The sequence below is a fragment of the Sander lucioperca genome, chromosome 20 (genome assembly GCF_008315115.2).
Source record: "Sander lucioperca isolate FBNREF2018 chromosome 20, SLUC_FBN_1.2, whole genome shotgun sequence".
Lineage (NCBI taxonomy): Eukaryota > Metazoa > Chordata > Actinopteri > Perciformes > Percidae > Sander > Sander lucioperca.
In genome coordinates this window covers 28,730,746-28,747,674 of record NC_050192.1, presented here as the reverse complement: position 1 = coordinate 28,747,674, position 16,929 = coordinate 28,730,746, and the positions used below count along the sequence as shown (strand labels likewise).

The following is a 16,929-nucleotide window of genomic DNA, read 5'->3' as shown; positions in this document are numbered from 1 at the left end:
ATAAAGAAAATAAAATGTATTTATACCTAATACGCATATTCTTGTTTGATATTTCACTTTATTACTAAATTAATGCTATATATTTTTTTACATGTATTAGTGTAAGCAAACTCCTAAAAAACATGGAAAATCCATAATGATAACTAGATAGGCTACTTAACTAGAAAATGATTTTAGATTAGAGGGCAGTTCACTGAGGAGTGATGGTTCAAGTCTGTGATTAATTAAACGTTGTTGTGCAGTGTCCTGATTGGTGAATAATGCTTGCAGAAGGAAAGGCCTGTTGTCAGGTAAAAATGTCACTGTCAAAGAGCCTGAAGCAAAAAGTTGTGGAAAACAGCAGCTTTAATGATGAATTGACTGATAAGCAGGCTAGCACCTGTCCTGTATGCCTCATTTGAAATAAGACAATGCTGTTGCAAAAGAATACAACCAGCAACATCAAGAGTGAAGAACGCGGACATGATGATGGCGTCATTCACGTGCATATAAGTAGCCGCATGTATCTGTTTTGGTCTTATAATACATCCATAGGTTTACTGCTCCAGCGGAGAGGATGGTTCGTTAAGACAGCAGTTAAGTTTACAAGTTACAAGTTCCCAGTTATGTCATCATTTTGACTCATTTTATTGATGTAATGTAACCTGTCTGAATGTGTGCTAATGTGTTTCTTGTTTTATATTGTATATTGTTATATTCTTTTGTGTTGCATGATCTTGCATGTTATCGTTTTCCTGCCTCGGGACTACAGGTGAAAATTAGCATTTATGCTATGACCTGGCTCATTTACAGTCTGTACAGAAATGTTAGATTGTTCATTAATGTGCACTGTCCCGAATAAATAAATAAATAAATAAATAAATAAATAAATAAAAAAACAAGAGTTTGTCCAAAGTTCAAGATTCGTTGCAAACTAAGATAAACAGTTAGACTACAAACTGACATCTTTGATTTTAGCTTGTTAGCTGTGTTTGCACAGCATGGTGGACAAGAGGGGACAGTGCAGACAGAGCAGACTGAAATATTAGTTTCTACATGTTTAAGCCTGTAGAACAGGTAGGTGGGTATTGATAAGTATTGACTTTTTAATCATGGAGGTTTTATTGTAGGCTACTTACAGTAACCAGTGTAGCATTAGTTAATCTGTGCCAGTGGCAGTAAATAATCCTTGGTATTGTTTCCAGTCAGTTACATGTGCTGCGTGAAGTAACGCACACACCTCAGCTCTGCTGTGTGTGTGTGTGTGTGTGTGTGTGCGTGCGTGCGTGCGTGCGTGCGTGGGGGGGAACCATAGCAGAGGGACAGACAAGCAGCTACACATCCACACCCCCACCACGCTTCTCCTTCACCCCAATCCTGACTGCGGATGTGCTGAGGGAGTTGCAAAATCTGGACCCTTACAAATCAGCTGGGCTAGACAATCTAGACCTCTATTTCCTAAAATTATCTGCAAGTATTATTGCTTCCCCCATTACCAACCTGTTTCACCAATCTCTCGCATCTTCAGAAATTCCTGGAGATTGGAAATCTGCCGCAGTCATCCCTCTCTTCAAAAGGGGGAGACACCCTTGACCCAAACTGCTAAAGACCCATGTCTATCTTGCCCTGTCTCTCAAAAGTTTTCGAAAGCTTGGTCAATAAACAGATTACCAACCATCTCGAATCCCACTGTGTCCTTTCCGCTATGCAATCTGGCTTCCGTGCTGGTCACAGCTGTACCACCGCCACCCTCAAGGTCATAAACGACATCACGGTCCCCACTGACAAAAAGCATTACTGTGGAGCCATCTACATTGATCTGTCCAAGGCCTTTGACTCTGTTAACCATCATATTCTCATCGACAGACTCAATAACCTTGGGTTTTCCCATGACATTACTGGTTCAGTAACTACTTTTCTGACAGGGTCCAGTGTGTTAAATCTGAGGGCCTGTTGTCTGGACAAGGCTTGATTCTCGGGCCGACACTTTTCTCTCTTTACATCAATGACATGGCTCTTGCTGCCAGGCCCTCACAAATCCACCTCTACGCAGACGACACCATCCTGTACACATCCGGCCCCTCATTAGATAATGTGCTATCAAACCTCCAGGAGAGCTTCTATGCTATTCAGCACTCCTTCCGAAACCTCCAATTACTTCTAAACTCCGGCAAAACCAAGTTCATGCTTTTCAACCGATCACTGCCTACCCCTGCCCATCCGATCAGCATCACCACGCTCAATGGGCTGGAATTAGAAAATGTGACAGTATACAAATACTTAGGTGTCTGGCTAGACAGCTCCCTCACCTTGCAGCAACACATAATCCACCTTCAATCTAAAGTTAAGACCAGGATCGGTTTTCTACTCCGGAACAGGGCCTCCTTCAATCACGCTGCCAAATTCGCTTTGGTGAAAATGACAATTTTACAAATTCCATACGTTTTGTGATCAGAGCCCCTCTTAACACCCACCACTGCAGCCTCTATGCATTAGTTGGCTGGCCCTCACTACACACTCGACGCCTAACTCACTGGCACCAACTCATTTACAAGTCCGTGCTTGGCAAAGTCCCGCCATACCTAAGCTCACTGGTCACAATAGCCCTACCCACCTCCGCTCAAGTAGTTACATCTCCTTGGTCACCCCAAAAGCACACACCACCTTTGGCCGCCACTCCTTCCAGTTCTCAGCTGCAAATGACTGGAATGAACTACAAAAAACCCTGAAGCTCAAAACCCTTATCCCACTAACTACCTTTAAAGCATGTCTGACCAAGCTCCTGTCCGATCACTGCATCGCTAATTGTTCACAAGCCCCTTTGCACATTTGCATATATCTGTTTAGGCGCTTTTGCACTTCGCACCTCGCACTTGCATGCAAAACTGTATTTCTCCCCACCACTGTTGCAACACCTTATTGTCACACAATCTTTTTCTTTTTTGCACATCTACTACTCATTTCTACACCTACTTTGCTATTCAGACCACAACCTGCACTAACTATATATTGACTCTTCACTACATTTCAGAATTTAAATATTTGTCTATTTATATATATTGTGCTATGCTTGTTCAACATCACTATCTAGTCCACACTTTGCACATACTGTACATTGACTCTCTACTTCACATCTACATACATACTACATCTCTGCATTTAACATTCATATAGACTGTCTTTTCATGTATACTGTGTTATTCATGTTTCTATCTCACTACCTAGACAAATATTTGCACTAACTGTATATTGCCTTTTTACTATATTCAGCATTTTGACAGACTGTCTGTTCATGTTTACCGTGTTATTACTGATCCACATCACTAACTTGACTACATCTTGCAATAACTGTATATTGACTTCACTACTTCTCAGCATTCATATAGACTATCTATTTCTATATACGGCGTTATAACTGATCACTGGATCCACATCACTATCTTGCCCACAATTTAATTTTGCACTAACTGTATTCTGACTCTTTACTACATCTCAGCAATGTTGTAGATTGTCTATTTCATGTATATTATGTTATCACCATACCACTTTCGCATATTCATCGACTTACTTACACCTCACTTTGTGCCGGCTTGAACTGCCTACTTAATCTGTACCTTTGTAGCCTATTTTATTTTGTTTTCTTGTACTATGTTGACTGTGAAACTATATGTTGTCTTGTACACTTATGCTTTTCTTGGCCAGGTTGCCGTTGTAAATGAGAACCTGTTCTCAACGGCCTACCTTGTTAAATAAAGGTTAAATCTTTTTTTTTTTTTTTTTTTTTAAACATGTAACTTTCTGTATGGATCATAGTACAGTATTACAGGTATTTTATCTGCTGAACCATTAACATTTAGCACAAAAAAAACAGATTTAATTGACAAAGCACAACATGGCTACACTTTTTTGTCATTTGTATAAAATTTAACAAGCAATTTGTTGTAAAGCAGAAGAAATACAGAAATGAGTAGGCTAAATTTTAATATCTGTTTATTTATCACAAGTTATATCATATTATCACGATATTCAACAACGTTAGGGCATATCGCATATTTTCCTCATATCGTGCAGCCTTAATAACAACTATCTTAAAATTGTGTCAAATGCCGCATAGTGTCGCAATATTTTCATCTGTATCATCTTTTAGTCTAATTTGTTTAATATGTAAATATTTTTTTCTTTCTAAATTATCTGATAATGTTATATAGTCATTGTTTTAACCTTAGTTTGACTAGTTTATAACTGAATCCATTATTACTAAACCCAGCCATTATGCTCCGCGCCGTCACATCCTGTGCCACCCACCACCACAAGTAAATTCTCAACCTGGGGGAGACACTGAATATAACAGCCTACAAGTCCAGCTGAAATGATTAGACCATTAAACACTTGACAGAACTGTTTCCAGTTTCTAAAATGTGAGGATTGTTCTGCATTGAGTACTTTTACTGTTATTTCTTTTAATTCAAATTCAAATTTAGTACATTTTCCTGATGATACTTGTATACCTTTACTTACAGTAAGTAACATTTTCAATGCAGGACATTTACTTGTAACAGAGCATTATTACAGTATGGTATTAATACTTTTAATACCTTCTCGTTATTTTACAAAGCTGATGTATCTCGTCAAAACAGACATTTGTCTGTGGTCCGGCGGAGATGTAGGGGTGATGGTAGTGGTGGAGTGGCGTTACTTGGCACTGAATATTTTAGGTTATTCTGTTAGCTACATACATAGAAACATAGGCATATAGCCTCATCAGAGCACCTCCACACAGAACCCATACAGTACAGATATTCCTTTATTACTGGTTTGTTTAAGGGTTCAATTGTTGTATGAGGTATGAACTAATTGTGGCACATTTCATCTGATGTATTTGTGGAAGTCAGTGTAATTAATTGACAAGTCCAAGAAAATCATGCAAATCAGTGTGTGTGTGTGTGTGTGTGTGTGTGTGTGTGTGTGTGTGTGTGTGTGTGTGTGTGTGTGTGTGTGTGTGTGTGTGTGTGTGTGTGTGTGTGTGTGTGTGTGTGTGTGTGCGCGTCTCTTACAGCTGGGACGTCTCGGTCCATTATAGCTCTGAGGATTTCCATCCACTGAGTCATCACTGTGTTGTTGATCAGCTGGAGAGGCAGCGAGTACTGCAGGACAACGATAAGTTCAAAGCTGTCACCATCCTCATCATCATCACAGTCACTTCCGTAGTACATTTTCGTATACGTTATATATTTATTAATACAAGTTATCTGCAGGGTATTTCTTATGTCCCAGATGAAGGCAACAAGCTGACATGCGTCGGTCTGACAAAGTTGTTGTTTTAAAATTTCTGAATCCTGTGGTCACTGGCTTTTTAACACACAGACACAGACACACACACACACACACACACACACACACACACACACACCTGTACGAGAGCGTGGAAGATCTTGAGGATCTGTTTCTGGATGAGGACAGAGAAGATGGTGGCGTCGGGCAGCAGCTGGCTGATGAGCTGCTGAATCTTGGGCATGAAGATCTGCATGGCTGCCAGCAACGGCTCCCTCTCATCTGCCTTCCTGTACCTGAAGCACAACACATACCCATGAAGCCGGGTTAGAAATGGAATATCACAAAAACACACCCCCTCTCAACTACATACTAAGTTTGGCAATCAGGCAGAAATAAAAATACCACAGTATTTCAGGCGTAGTCATAGTTTACACCGGCTCACATGCAAAACACTCAGGAGTTGGTTTTGTGCAATCCTGCAATGGTGTTTATGCAGGTAAATGTGACCGGTCCTCCTAATTACAAGGATGTTTGTATGTGGAGTTTGAGGCTTGATGTGTACTAGGGATCAACCGATACTGGCTTTTCAAGGACGATACCGATATTGTTTATTAGTAGTTAATAAAAATGATATCCTATATTTAGAACGGATATGCATTTACAGAGAAAATGAAAATCTTTAAGTCAAAATTAAGATTTTGGAATGTTACAAACAGAAAACATAGTTAAAATGCTTTAAGCAATTATAGTCAGATAGTGTTGTGTGTGCGTGTGTGTGTGTGTGTGTGTGTGTGTGTGTGTGTGTGTGTGTGTGTGTGTGTGTGTGTGTGTGCGTGCGTGCGTGCGTGAACCATAGTAGAGGGACAGACACAGAGCTGTAGCCGAGCCAAAGTAGAACACTTTTTAATTCATCAACTTGATCGGTTATCAGGCACATAAAACGCTGATACAGATAATCTGCAAACAACATGCCCATAATTGGCCAGGGCCGATAATCGGTCTATCCCTAATTTGACTCAGGGTTTGCTTCCCGGAATTGATTCTTTTTGCTGTGTGTGGAAAATAACAGTGGGAGCCTACCAACCAGTCTGAACACTTTTTGTGGAAACATTGCAGGGATTTAAATACTGAGTTCAGAGTTATTCTCTCAGTCTTGTGTTTGTCTAGTAATAAGCCTTATGAAGTTTATCATTGAACCACCCTTATTGTAAATCTGTAGTCGTAATGTTCAGACAGTGAAGTGGAACCTGAACCGGTTACTCACTCGTATGTTTTGACCAGCTGGTAGAGAGCCAGCAGGCTGCCGTACCAGCTGCCGCTGTTCTGAGACTGCAGGTACATGCCAATCTTGTCCACTATGGCGGTCCAGCGGCCGGGGAAGTCATGCTTGATGATGGCTCGCAGACACATGGTCAGCTGGGCGCTACGGACAATACAAAAACATATAGAGTCATTTATTGTATCAGTCAGTAAGCAAGGTTATTCATTCAGTGTCTGCATACTAGGGATGGAACGGTTCAAGACAGTTTGGTCCACTAGTCACGGTACGGGGCATGCACTGTATGTATTGTTTGGTTCATTTTAAAGCTATAGTGCGTAGTTTCTGTCTCCCCCATGAGGAATTCTAAGTAATGACAACAACACTGTCGGCATGTCCACATGATACAAGCCTTCCATGATTGCACACCCCCCCCACCCCTCCTCCATCCAGTTGCTAGTAGCCAAGGAGGAAACGGAAGATTAAAAAAAAACATGATGGACTCTTCAGAAGAGGTCATTATCTTCACTCTAGTTTCTGCGCACAACATAATCTTTAGAACATAGTCATACTGAGAAATCCAGAGAGAGTTGTGTGGAGCTGATAGTCTTAATTAGCTTTGTAGCAACTCATTTGCCAATGGCTTGAATGTAACGGGCGTTTATTAATATCAAAAAGTTACGCACTAAAGCTTTAACCTCACCGATTTCAGTCAAAAAAGATTGTGCAGAAAAAAAAACTTTAAATTAAAAAAAAGGTATTGGGGCAAAAAAAAGCCCCGCAGTGAAACCGCAGTTGGCACGGACAAAGTGCAGCTGTCAGTCTCTGTCTGCTGTATGGGAGCATTTCGGATTTAGTGATAGCTGACAATGACGGAAAAAAAGTGATGGATAAAGCAGCGACTGTGTAAGAGCACTGTGCAACACGTGTTGCCTACGATAGCAGCAATACTTCCAATATGACGGTGCTTTTACGGAGGACAGACAAGGAGGAGAGAGTGGGGTAGGACAGAGCAACCCCTTCTTACACGTTTAAACAGCCTATCCATGCAGATTCAGACGGGACAATCCCATCCAGAACTAAAGCATTGGGCAGGTTAAAGCCATGCAGTCGTGGAGGACACAGGGTTTCAGCATTTGATTAAAGTAACAGTACTTGAGCCACTCACTATAATATCTGCTGACATTTGAGTAACACAGTGAATCCCTAACGGTATTTTGCTTGCAGGGGAACATGAAATAGAATGAACAGAGCAGTGTTGTTTCAAAGTGTACACTGTGTGTTTGGGTTATGTTGCACTAAATGTGTTTTTTTTTTTGGTTTGTTATTTAAATAACACCGTGGCAATTTTCCCTTTTGATCAAAACAATCTAGCCATATTCCTTTCATTGAATTTCAAATACTGCACTTTAATTTAAGTGGGAAATCTAATATTTCCATTAAGAACCGACATATTATAGGCTACTATTGTTTAAATAGGCCAGTGGCTTATGTTCATGGCCTTGGTCTATTATGTGGCCATTTTTTATATAAAAATCAATTTTTTTGATTGCACTAATTAGAAAACCTATTCTTTTAATACAGATTTGACAATGAAGACACGTTTATGTTCCTTATGTTCATAGCCTGAATTTTGTTATGGCAAATAAATGAAAAGCATGTTGATATTGGCAATGCCCCCCCCTCTGTACCAAATACGTACCACACTGAACCGAAAAACGTGACAAACCGTGATATGAACCGAACCTACTGCATATCCTTCAGGGTCCATAAAATATATAGGAAAGTTGAAAAACTTTGTCAATTGTCCTTTACATTTTAAAATATGGAGGTGTAAACAGGGACAGTAAAACAAGAGTTGCAGCAATTAGAGATGGAAACAGTTTGTGTAATCAGTATATGTACCGTATGGACTCTGGACAGCGGATGATGCCTTCCACTATGTGGTCTCTGATCTGCTGCCGGTCGTTCTCGTGGATGTTGAAGGGAAAGACCACCTCGCCCAGAGACGGCTCCCTGTCCTGCCAGTACTGACTCACCATGTTCTTCAAGTAGATGGCCGCTACACACAGGGAGTCACATACAGACATCATGTTGAACTTTATCTATCCAGTTGATCTTCAAATCACAGAGACTGGATTCAAAAGATAATTCTGGTGATATTTTATATTTCTGTTATCGTCAACATGCTCCATTGTTGTTAAAAACACATCACACACATCAAGGAGCCACACTGTTGCACTTGGGTGACATGTTACACACACACACACACACACACACACACACACACACACACTTAAATGAGGCGACAGCAAATGATGTCATCAATGCATGAAAATACATGCATGGCATGAAACACACCTCATATATTTTAAACACACTTGACTGAGTATGTTTCCATGCACACTAATATTCCACTACTATTCCGAATATGACAATATTCAAAAAAATCATATTTTGCACGGCTGCATGTAAATGGGAATATTCACTTTCATTAGCCATGTAAACAGCTTATTCTTTTTCAGAATACTCGGAATATGGAAACATACTCATTGATACCGTCAAGCAAGAAAGTACATAAAGTCTACAACCTGAGTGCTGAATTTTGTATTTTGCATTTTTTGATATTCAACTATACAGACTGATATAGCAATAAAAACTAAACTAAAGCTTTGAATCTGTGTCAGCATTACTTTTGTGTGAGCTAGACCCCTTCTATAAAATTCTTCTGGGATTTACACTGAGGTGTAATCTTGATATAATTTCCCTCGGTTTGTTGACATTCATAAAATGTATGAATGCCAGAAAACCTTCAAACTGACCACACAAGACAAGAATGAGCTTGATAAATAACTTTCCTCCTGAACAGGACCAAGGAGTGATTTCTTTGTAAACATTACTCAAAATTAATATTACATAGTGTAATTTACTTTGGCCAAAGCTATGTCAGTATTATCTTCATAACTACAGAACAATGTTTCAGACATTATACTAGGGGGGTAAATCACACGTTTTATCATGTACGGTATTATATTAATTCTTTGGACAACATACAATATTTACTGATATCTCAAAGTCTGCCATGATAAGATTTTGATCTTTCTAATTCAGGGGGCCTGCGACCAATACGAGATACATAAGCCCACTTAACACAATCAGTTACATATTAATATACATTTTAAAAAAAAAACTAACATATGATTTGACATTTTCATTGCTAGGCTCTTCAGGACATTTAACTTAAAAAACAAACTACTCTTTTTAATAAAAAGAATAAATACAAAGTGTGAATTTCAAAATAAAAGGCGCATATTTTTGTAACTACTGTTTTTTTTCAACCTTGTCCCTATGTTCCTATGTTTTTGTGTCTAAGTGACTGATGGGAACAACAATCTTTGACATTGGTCCAGTATTAAGAGAGATCGCTGCAGTCGGCAGTGGAGAAACAAGCTACAATGTAAGTTAATAGGACAATAGGACTTGTGTTTACCTTCACAAAAGTGCTTGTTTTGCCGCTGACAGACTCAGATTAATATTCTAAGTGTCTGACAACATTATAGAAAGGATCCCTTCAGAGATAGACCTTTAAAACCTCTGAGACCTTTCTGTTTAACCAGAAACAGCTCTGAGGTCGCTAGCACTAAACCCACCAGACTCCATTTAAAAAAGACAATACTTTTAGCGTGTATAGAGCCAACATATTTTCACATGTAAATCTGTAAACTATGTGTTTATTTCAATCAAAATTAGAGTTGTGATGGTTGGAAAAGTGGAAAGACGACCCAAAACGGCTTTTCATAGTTTAATTTTGCTTCTGTCGACTTTGAATGAAGTGTATTTTACGATGCTAAAATTACTGTTTATTTACATGGAGTCTGGTGGGTTTAGCAAACGTAATTTCGCAGATGTTTTTATGTTTAAAAAAAAGGATCTTACTCTTTAACAGAAAGGTCGACCTCCTTAGAAATCCTTTCCATAATGTTGTCAGACACTTAATATTAATCTGAGTTGTCAATGGAAAAACGAGCACTTTTGTGAAGGTAAATACAAGCTGGACAATTGTCCTATTAACTTACATAGTAGCTTGTTTCGCCACTGCAGACTGCAGCGATCTCGCTTAATACTGGACAAAAAAACGGTAGTTACCCTTTAAAGATGACGATATGTATCGATATTTTCACTTTGTATGGACGATATTGGATAGCTGAGGATTGGATCAATACGTCGATCCAGATTGATGTATCGTTACACCTGTACATTACACCAAAAAAAAAAAAAATGTCCGCAGTGAGCAAAGCAACAGTTGAGAGTCCTACCTGCCTGACGAACAGGGAACTCCACCTGCTCCGACACAATGATCTGAAGCAGCGTCGGAGCGAAGTTGATGATCTTGTACGACTGAAACACAGCAGACTCAGCATCAAACAACCAGCAGAGGACAGATGGACAGTTTATTAACAGTTTATTTTCCATTTGTGTGTGCATGATGTGACAAAAATACAAATTTCCATCGATTACCTCGTGTGCACAACATAGTAACCTGTGTTAAGGACCTAAAGAGAAAACATCAGTCACACTGCTTTTTTTTTTTTTTATAATAAATGTATAATTTGCATTCATGTAAATGTCAAATCAGAGAATCTGCTGTCTAGACACCAGAATTAGCACAATTATATAATTTTTTTCAATATACATCTTTCTCCACTAAGGTAATGTCTTTCCCACTGAGAGCACTTTCAGACAAAGAGATAATAATTGCACCTGTGGTATTTTTATGAACGCAACAACAATGAATTGATTATAAAAAATAGTTGCCAACAGATTTTTATCCTCGATTAGTTGGGTCTCAGAGTCAGATCTCATTTCAGCTAATTAGCGTTAGCTAAATCTGCCAGATTTGTGTCCCTTCTGATTAATTCAAAAGCAAACACAGACATAAATACATTCCCTCTCCGTTACATGATGGATCACTGTTGCGGTCCATTATTTAACCAGTACATTTTTTAGCGTTAGCTGACATGAGGTCAGAGAGATACTTGAGTATAACGTAACTTAACGTTATGGAGTTTTTGGAATATTTCACACCATTAACGTTACTCAGGGAGTTCTTTATTTCTTCACAACAGAAACTTCCGCAATATCTGATCAAATATGTATGAATAATGCCTGTCATTATTATGAATTGAACCCCTTCAGGGTAGTCTCGCTGTGCCAGACCCTCCTCCACAGCGCTGTGGAGGAGGGTCTGGCTAGTCCACACAGCATTCCTGGATGGGAGAACAACGGGCTCTGGTTTATTGGCATTTCTTTAAAGGAATACGCCACCGTTTGTTGAAAGGGTTATTCACCGTCTCCTCTATATTTATATAGGTGAGCAAACGCATTTTTGTCTCAGAGAATGCATTGTCTTACCTATATAAATATAGAGGAGACAGTGAATAACCCTATTTCAACAAACGGTGGCGTATTCCTTTGACCGGAGCTATCCCGCAAGTGGAACTTCCTGGATATAGACTACCTTCAGGGTGATGCAGGGCCCCCTCCCTACGTGTTCATGTCTCACTGGCTATGCCAGGCAGACACACAGCATGGTGCTCAGAGCAGCACAGTCCACGGGCCATGGCTCTTCTGCCAACAGCACGGGGTCTTTGTCCCTCTACTCAGCCAACACAACCACTAAGCTTAATGCAACTGATACGCGATGACGTCACTCGCAGATATGCAAATGAGTGTGTCACGTCACCTAACGACTTTTGGAGCTAGTGCTAGCTACTTTAATTGGAAAAGAGTTGGCAACACTGCGCTGTGGACTTGTGTCGGTCGCACAAGCGGTTCCAGGAAAGTGTCGGCATGTGTCCACGACATGCACGGAACATCGTGGCTGTGCGACCGGTACAACTCTGCAGCTGTCCATGGACAGTATGTCCGAGCCTCCCGGACAGGTGAAGTGGGACTTTGTCACCTGCTTCTCGGTTAACAGTTAGCAGTTAATGCACGAGAGTTGGCTATCAGTCGGCTATCGGTCAGAAAACAAACAAAAAAATCTAAATTGGCCTCCCTAGTTGTCGATGTTGGTATTGGCACTGGTAAAAGAGGAACTTAAAACATTTTTTCCAAAGTAAAACTATTAATACTGGGCTAAAACTATTGATACCACACAGTAAAAGTCATTCAAATGTTTACTTCAAGTGAAAGAGAGGCATTTTATCAGCACAATGTACTTATTAACGTCTGTTCAAACTTTCAACTCCAATATAATGAATAATAATTGCATCATATTTTAATTGTGATATTTTGTGAATAAAATCTGAATCTGCAATGTAACCACTAACGTTTCTCTGTCAGGTAAATGTAGTAGAAGAAGAAAGAGGTTGCCATTTAAAAGTGTGGAGACCAAGAGAGGAACGTGTCTGTACACACTGCCACCAGGACATCCAAACAGAATTGCATTTCTTATGTACTTGTCCCAAATATGAAGACTTAAGAATCAAATATTTTCAATAATTAAAAAAACACATACCAGGCTTCACTACCTACAGAGGACAAAAAGCTTCCTTTTTTATTAGGGGAAGATAAAAGCATGGCATGGCTAGCAGCTAAATCTGTCTTCTCCTGCCACAATATAAGGCTAAATAAGTGGAGAATTATATTATAATTATTATTATTATTTTGTGTTTTTTTCTCTTTTTTTGTAAATATTGTTTCAACATACCCTTTGAGGAGCATTCACAGAATGTGTTAATTATCTGCAATGATGTCATAATTATCCTGTTTACTTGTATTATTATATCAGATGTATTTACTCCTTGTTGTTGTTTATATGTATGTTTGTTCTTATGCTTTCGCAACCCAGATGTATTGGTTTTGTCATGGCAATAAAGCAAACTGAAATTGAAAATTGTAGCAGTATAATGTTTTCCTCTGAAGTAGAAGTACACAGTCAGTAGTATACAGTTGGGTTGCTTTGGGGTCCTTCTGTAAGTTATTTCTGAGTACAATGGAGAAAGCAGCAAGCAGCAATACCACAGGCCAAGCAATCTGGCTGCAGTAGGTCAACCTAATCTCTAACCTCTTATTTGAAAGGGAGATGGCATTACATTTGGATTGTTTACAGATGTCAAACTTACAGAACCATATTGCTGCCATGCCAGAAAAACAAATCAATTAGGTATTTAATCCCAATCGCGATGTCACTCTGTGCGATTACATAAGCGCAATAATTGTGCGATTAGGCTAAGGAAACAAAAAGATGTGCGTGACACTCTAGTCTCTGTGTGCACTGCAGTCGCCACGTTGTAACACCCTTCACTCTACCAACAGTATTAACAACAGATGTCAATGTCAATTTTATTACACGTAAACCCAAAGCGCTTTACATTTAGAACAAAGCATGAGAAATAGAAATAAGAATACACAACAAGACCACACACACACACACACACACACACACACTAAACAAATGCCTGAGAAAATAAGGTTTTGAATGTGGACACAGTAGTGATGGCCCTCAGATCATCAGGCAGCTTGTTCCAGAGACCACAGTAACTGAAGGCCCCCTCACCTGACTTGGATCTAATTCTTTGTACAGCTACAGTAGAAGGCCTCTGCCTGATGACCTGAGAGGCCTGATGGGGTTGTGATCAGTGAGCAAGTCAGACATATACTGAGGCGATAAACCATTCAGTTGCTTTACAGACTATAAGCAGGATTTTGAAAGTGATTCTGTATTGTACCGGGAGCCAATGAAGTGATTTGAGTACCTGAGTAATGTGTTCAAAAGTAAATGTAGGCTACAGCAGATGGCGACTACATCATCTGTTCCAGCAAAACAGAGCAAAAGCAGAAAATGCTGAAAATCCATATTACTTCTTTACAAATGAAATAAATGTCAGACTGACTGACTTCTGATATGCATTCTTTTTAGAAAAACAATTAGTTTTTAGAAATGTCTCATGATATATTGTCTCTAGAAGTGTATTATTCAACTTTAGTTTTTGTTAAAGAAATGAAAATCGCAATAGAAATCAAATCGGCACCCATGTATCATGAAAGAATCGAATCAAAGCATAGATAGATAGATAGATAGACAGATAGATAGATAGATATTGTCTGGATACATAATTCAGCAGCAGGGCTCTATTAAAGTGTTTGTGTGAACTCCAGTGTTGACGTGAGAAAGTTTGGATAGCCACCATAGCTCCTGATGGTTGGTGATGGCTGTCAGATCTGACTCCTATTGTTCGTCGACAACAGTCGTGTGTGTAGGGAGAACTACAGTCTGTGGTGGGGAACAGTTATTCCAGGCCTGATATAACCCCCCTTAATGCAGGGTTAAAGAATCACCAGGCCAAAGCCGAGCTCAATCACCAAAACACGGCCTTCCATCCTCCAAACACTGGCATCATTTCCTTGCCACAACGGTCCGCTCTCTAATGCAATGTCCCTCTGAAAAAACAAAACAAAAACCAACCGACTACTTTAGCTCACCCACCTGATTGAGTTCATTCTCCGCCGCTATCCTCAAATTGGGGTCGATAGTCCCTTTCAGAGCCTGGATTATGCGGTTAGGATCCATATGTGTTCAATTCCACGGTTCCTTCTGTGTTGTTAGTATCACATACATGTAGTTAGCTTACCTTTCTGCCTTATATTTAAGCTAACGTTAAGCGTTCACTGTGGCCAAAACAGGGTCAAACCTCCGAGTTACATATACAAGTCCCGGTCACTATACATTCAAAATAAATGGCTCATCAGCGGAAGACTCCAAATGTCTTTTAAACAGCGGTGGTGCGTTTATTCTGAAGGCAGAATTGCTTTTCTTTCTGTAAAACTCTGGCTAGCTTGACAGAGAACGATGGCCCTGCCCCGTTTTACCGGCAACAACCCGTGGACGTAAAGCAAAGTAAACAGACAATTTACGGGCTTCCTCCTCTTCTCTGTCAGCGGTACGTTGGGACTGTTGCTGCCACCCTGAGTGCTGGCGCTGTTGTTGCCAGAAACTAGCAAGGAATACGTTGTTTTTGTTTTGTTTTTTTTTTGTTTTTTTTTGGGGGGGGGGGGCCCCCCCCGGGCGTATAACGACTAACGCCTTTGTCCATGTGCCCAATGGTTGGCGTAGAGGGTGGGAGAGGGTTGTTCTTGTTCAATTGTGTTTGTCTGTTCTGTATGTTTTAAAAATATAAAACCAATAAAAAATTGATCTTAAAAAAAATAAAAACAACTTAATCAGTCTATATCTGAATCTAAATGTATTTCATCCATATATAAGTTTTTAAGTTACGTTTCTAAGCATGACAGAGTGTTGGAGAAGACTTCGGTTACACAGAGCAGTTGACGAGTTTTGGTGTTAGCTTCACACGCTAACGGCGAAGCTAACAGCTAACGACGGAGCTAACAGCTAATAGCAGAGCTAACAGCTAATAGCAGAGCAAAGCAAAGGGCCTGGAGGCATAGACAGTATACAATAGTTATATACAGCCTATGCGTATAACGTGCATTGCCGCCACCTTCAGTTTTGGAGTGTGTTTCAGGGATTATATCATATCCGCTAATCTTGTTTCTATGAGAAAATTATGAATACAAAAAGATGCACTGGTTGCTCCAGTTGGCACGTTTTCAGTAAAAAAGTATGACTCCAGCCTTTTTTTAGATCTTCTTGCATCCTTGCCTTAGATTGATGAGCTATGGCGTTATATTTGTGCCCCATTCCTGATCGAGCAATTGTATATTTTGAGCACAGAGAAATATATTTTGCAAGCACAAACATTACAGTTTGATGATAAATTATAGACTAAACAAGCAAAATATAATTCCGTCTGAGCAAAAAAAAAATGTATTCCGTGCTCAATAATTTTATTTGCATGTTTGCTAGGCTACTATCCATATTAAAGGGTAACTACTGTTTTTTCAACCTGGAAGCAAGAATGCTGCAGTCGGCAGCGGCAAAACAAGCTACAATGTAAGTTAATAGGGCAATTGTCCAGCTTGTATTTACCTTCACAAAAGTGCTCGTTTTGCCACTGACAGGCTCAGATTAATATTCTAAGTGTCTGACATTATGGAAAGGATCCCTTCAGAGATAGACCTTTAAAACCTCTTTAAGACCTTTCTGTTTAACCAGAAACAGCTCTGAAGTCGCGAGCACTAAACCCACCAGACTCCATTTAAAAAAGCAATACTTTTAGCGTGTAGAGAGCCAACATATAAACATGTAAATCGATAAACTATGTGTTTATTTCAACCAAAACTAGAGTTGTGATAGTTGTAAAAGTGGAAACACGACCCAAAATGGCTTTTTTTATATATAGATATTTTATTTCTGTCGATGTAGAATGAAGTGTATTTTATGATGCTAAAATTACTGTTTATTTACATGGAGTATGATGGGTTTAGCGAACGCAATTTTGCGACTGTTTTGC

The 16,929-nt window shown here is 39.5% G+C and overlaps 1 protein-coding gene across 3 annotated transcripts in view; it reads right to left on the bottom strand.

Annotated features, from left to right (window-relative positions):
- Positions 1-15,445, bottom strand: part of ipo8 (importin 8) — a 51,949-nt gene extending 36,504 nt beyond the window's left edge. Inside the window, exons 1-6 of one of the 3 annotated variants that reach the window (XR_004896041.1) lie at positions 15,003-15,445; positions 10,828-10,909; positions 8,417-8,573; positions 6,518-6,676; positions 5,390-5,546; positions 5,034-5,123 (exon numbers count right to left, since the gene is read on the bottom strand). Coding sequence is in view for 2 of the 3 variants with exons in the window: in XM_031288188.2 (XP_031144048.1) it covers positions 5,034-5,123; positions 5,390-5,546; positions 6,518-6,676; positions 8,417-8,573; positions 10,828-10,909; positions 15,003-15,086 (729 nt within the window). In the remaining variant the exon portion in view is untranslated. The remainder of the gene's footprint in view (positions 1-5,033; positions 5,124-5,389; positions 5,547-6,517; positions 6,677-8,416; positions 8,574-10,827; positions 10,910-15,002) is intronic. The other 2 variants (XM_031288188.2, XM_031288189.2) reach the window with 2 other exon arrangements.
- Between the last annotated feature and the right edge of the window lie 1,484 nt (positions 15,446-16,929).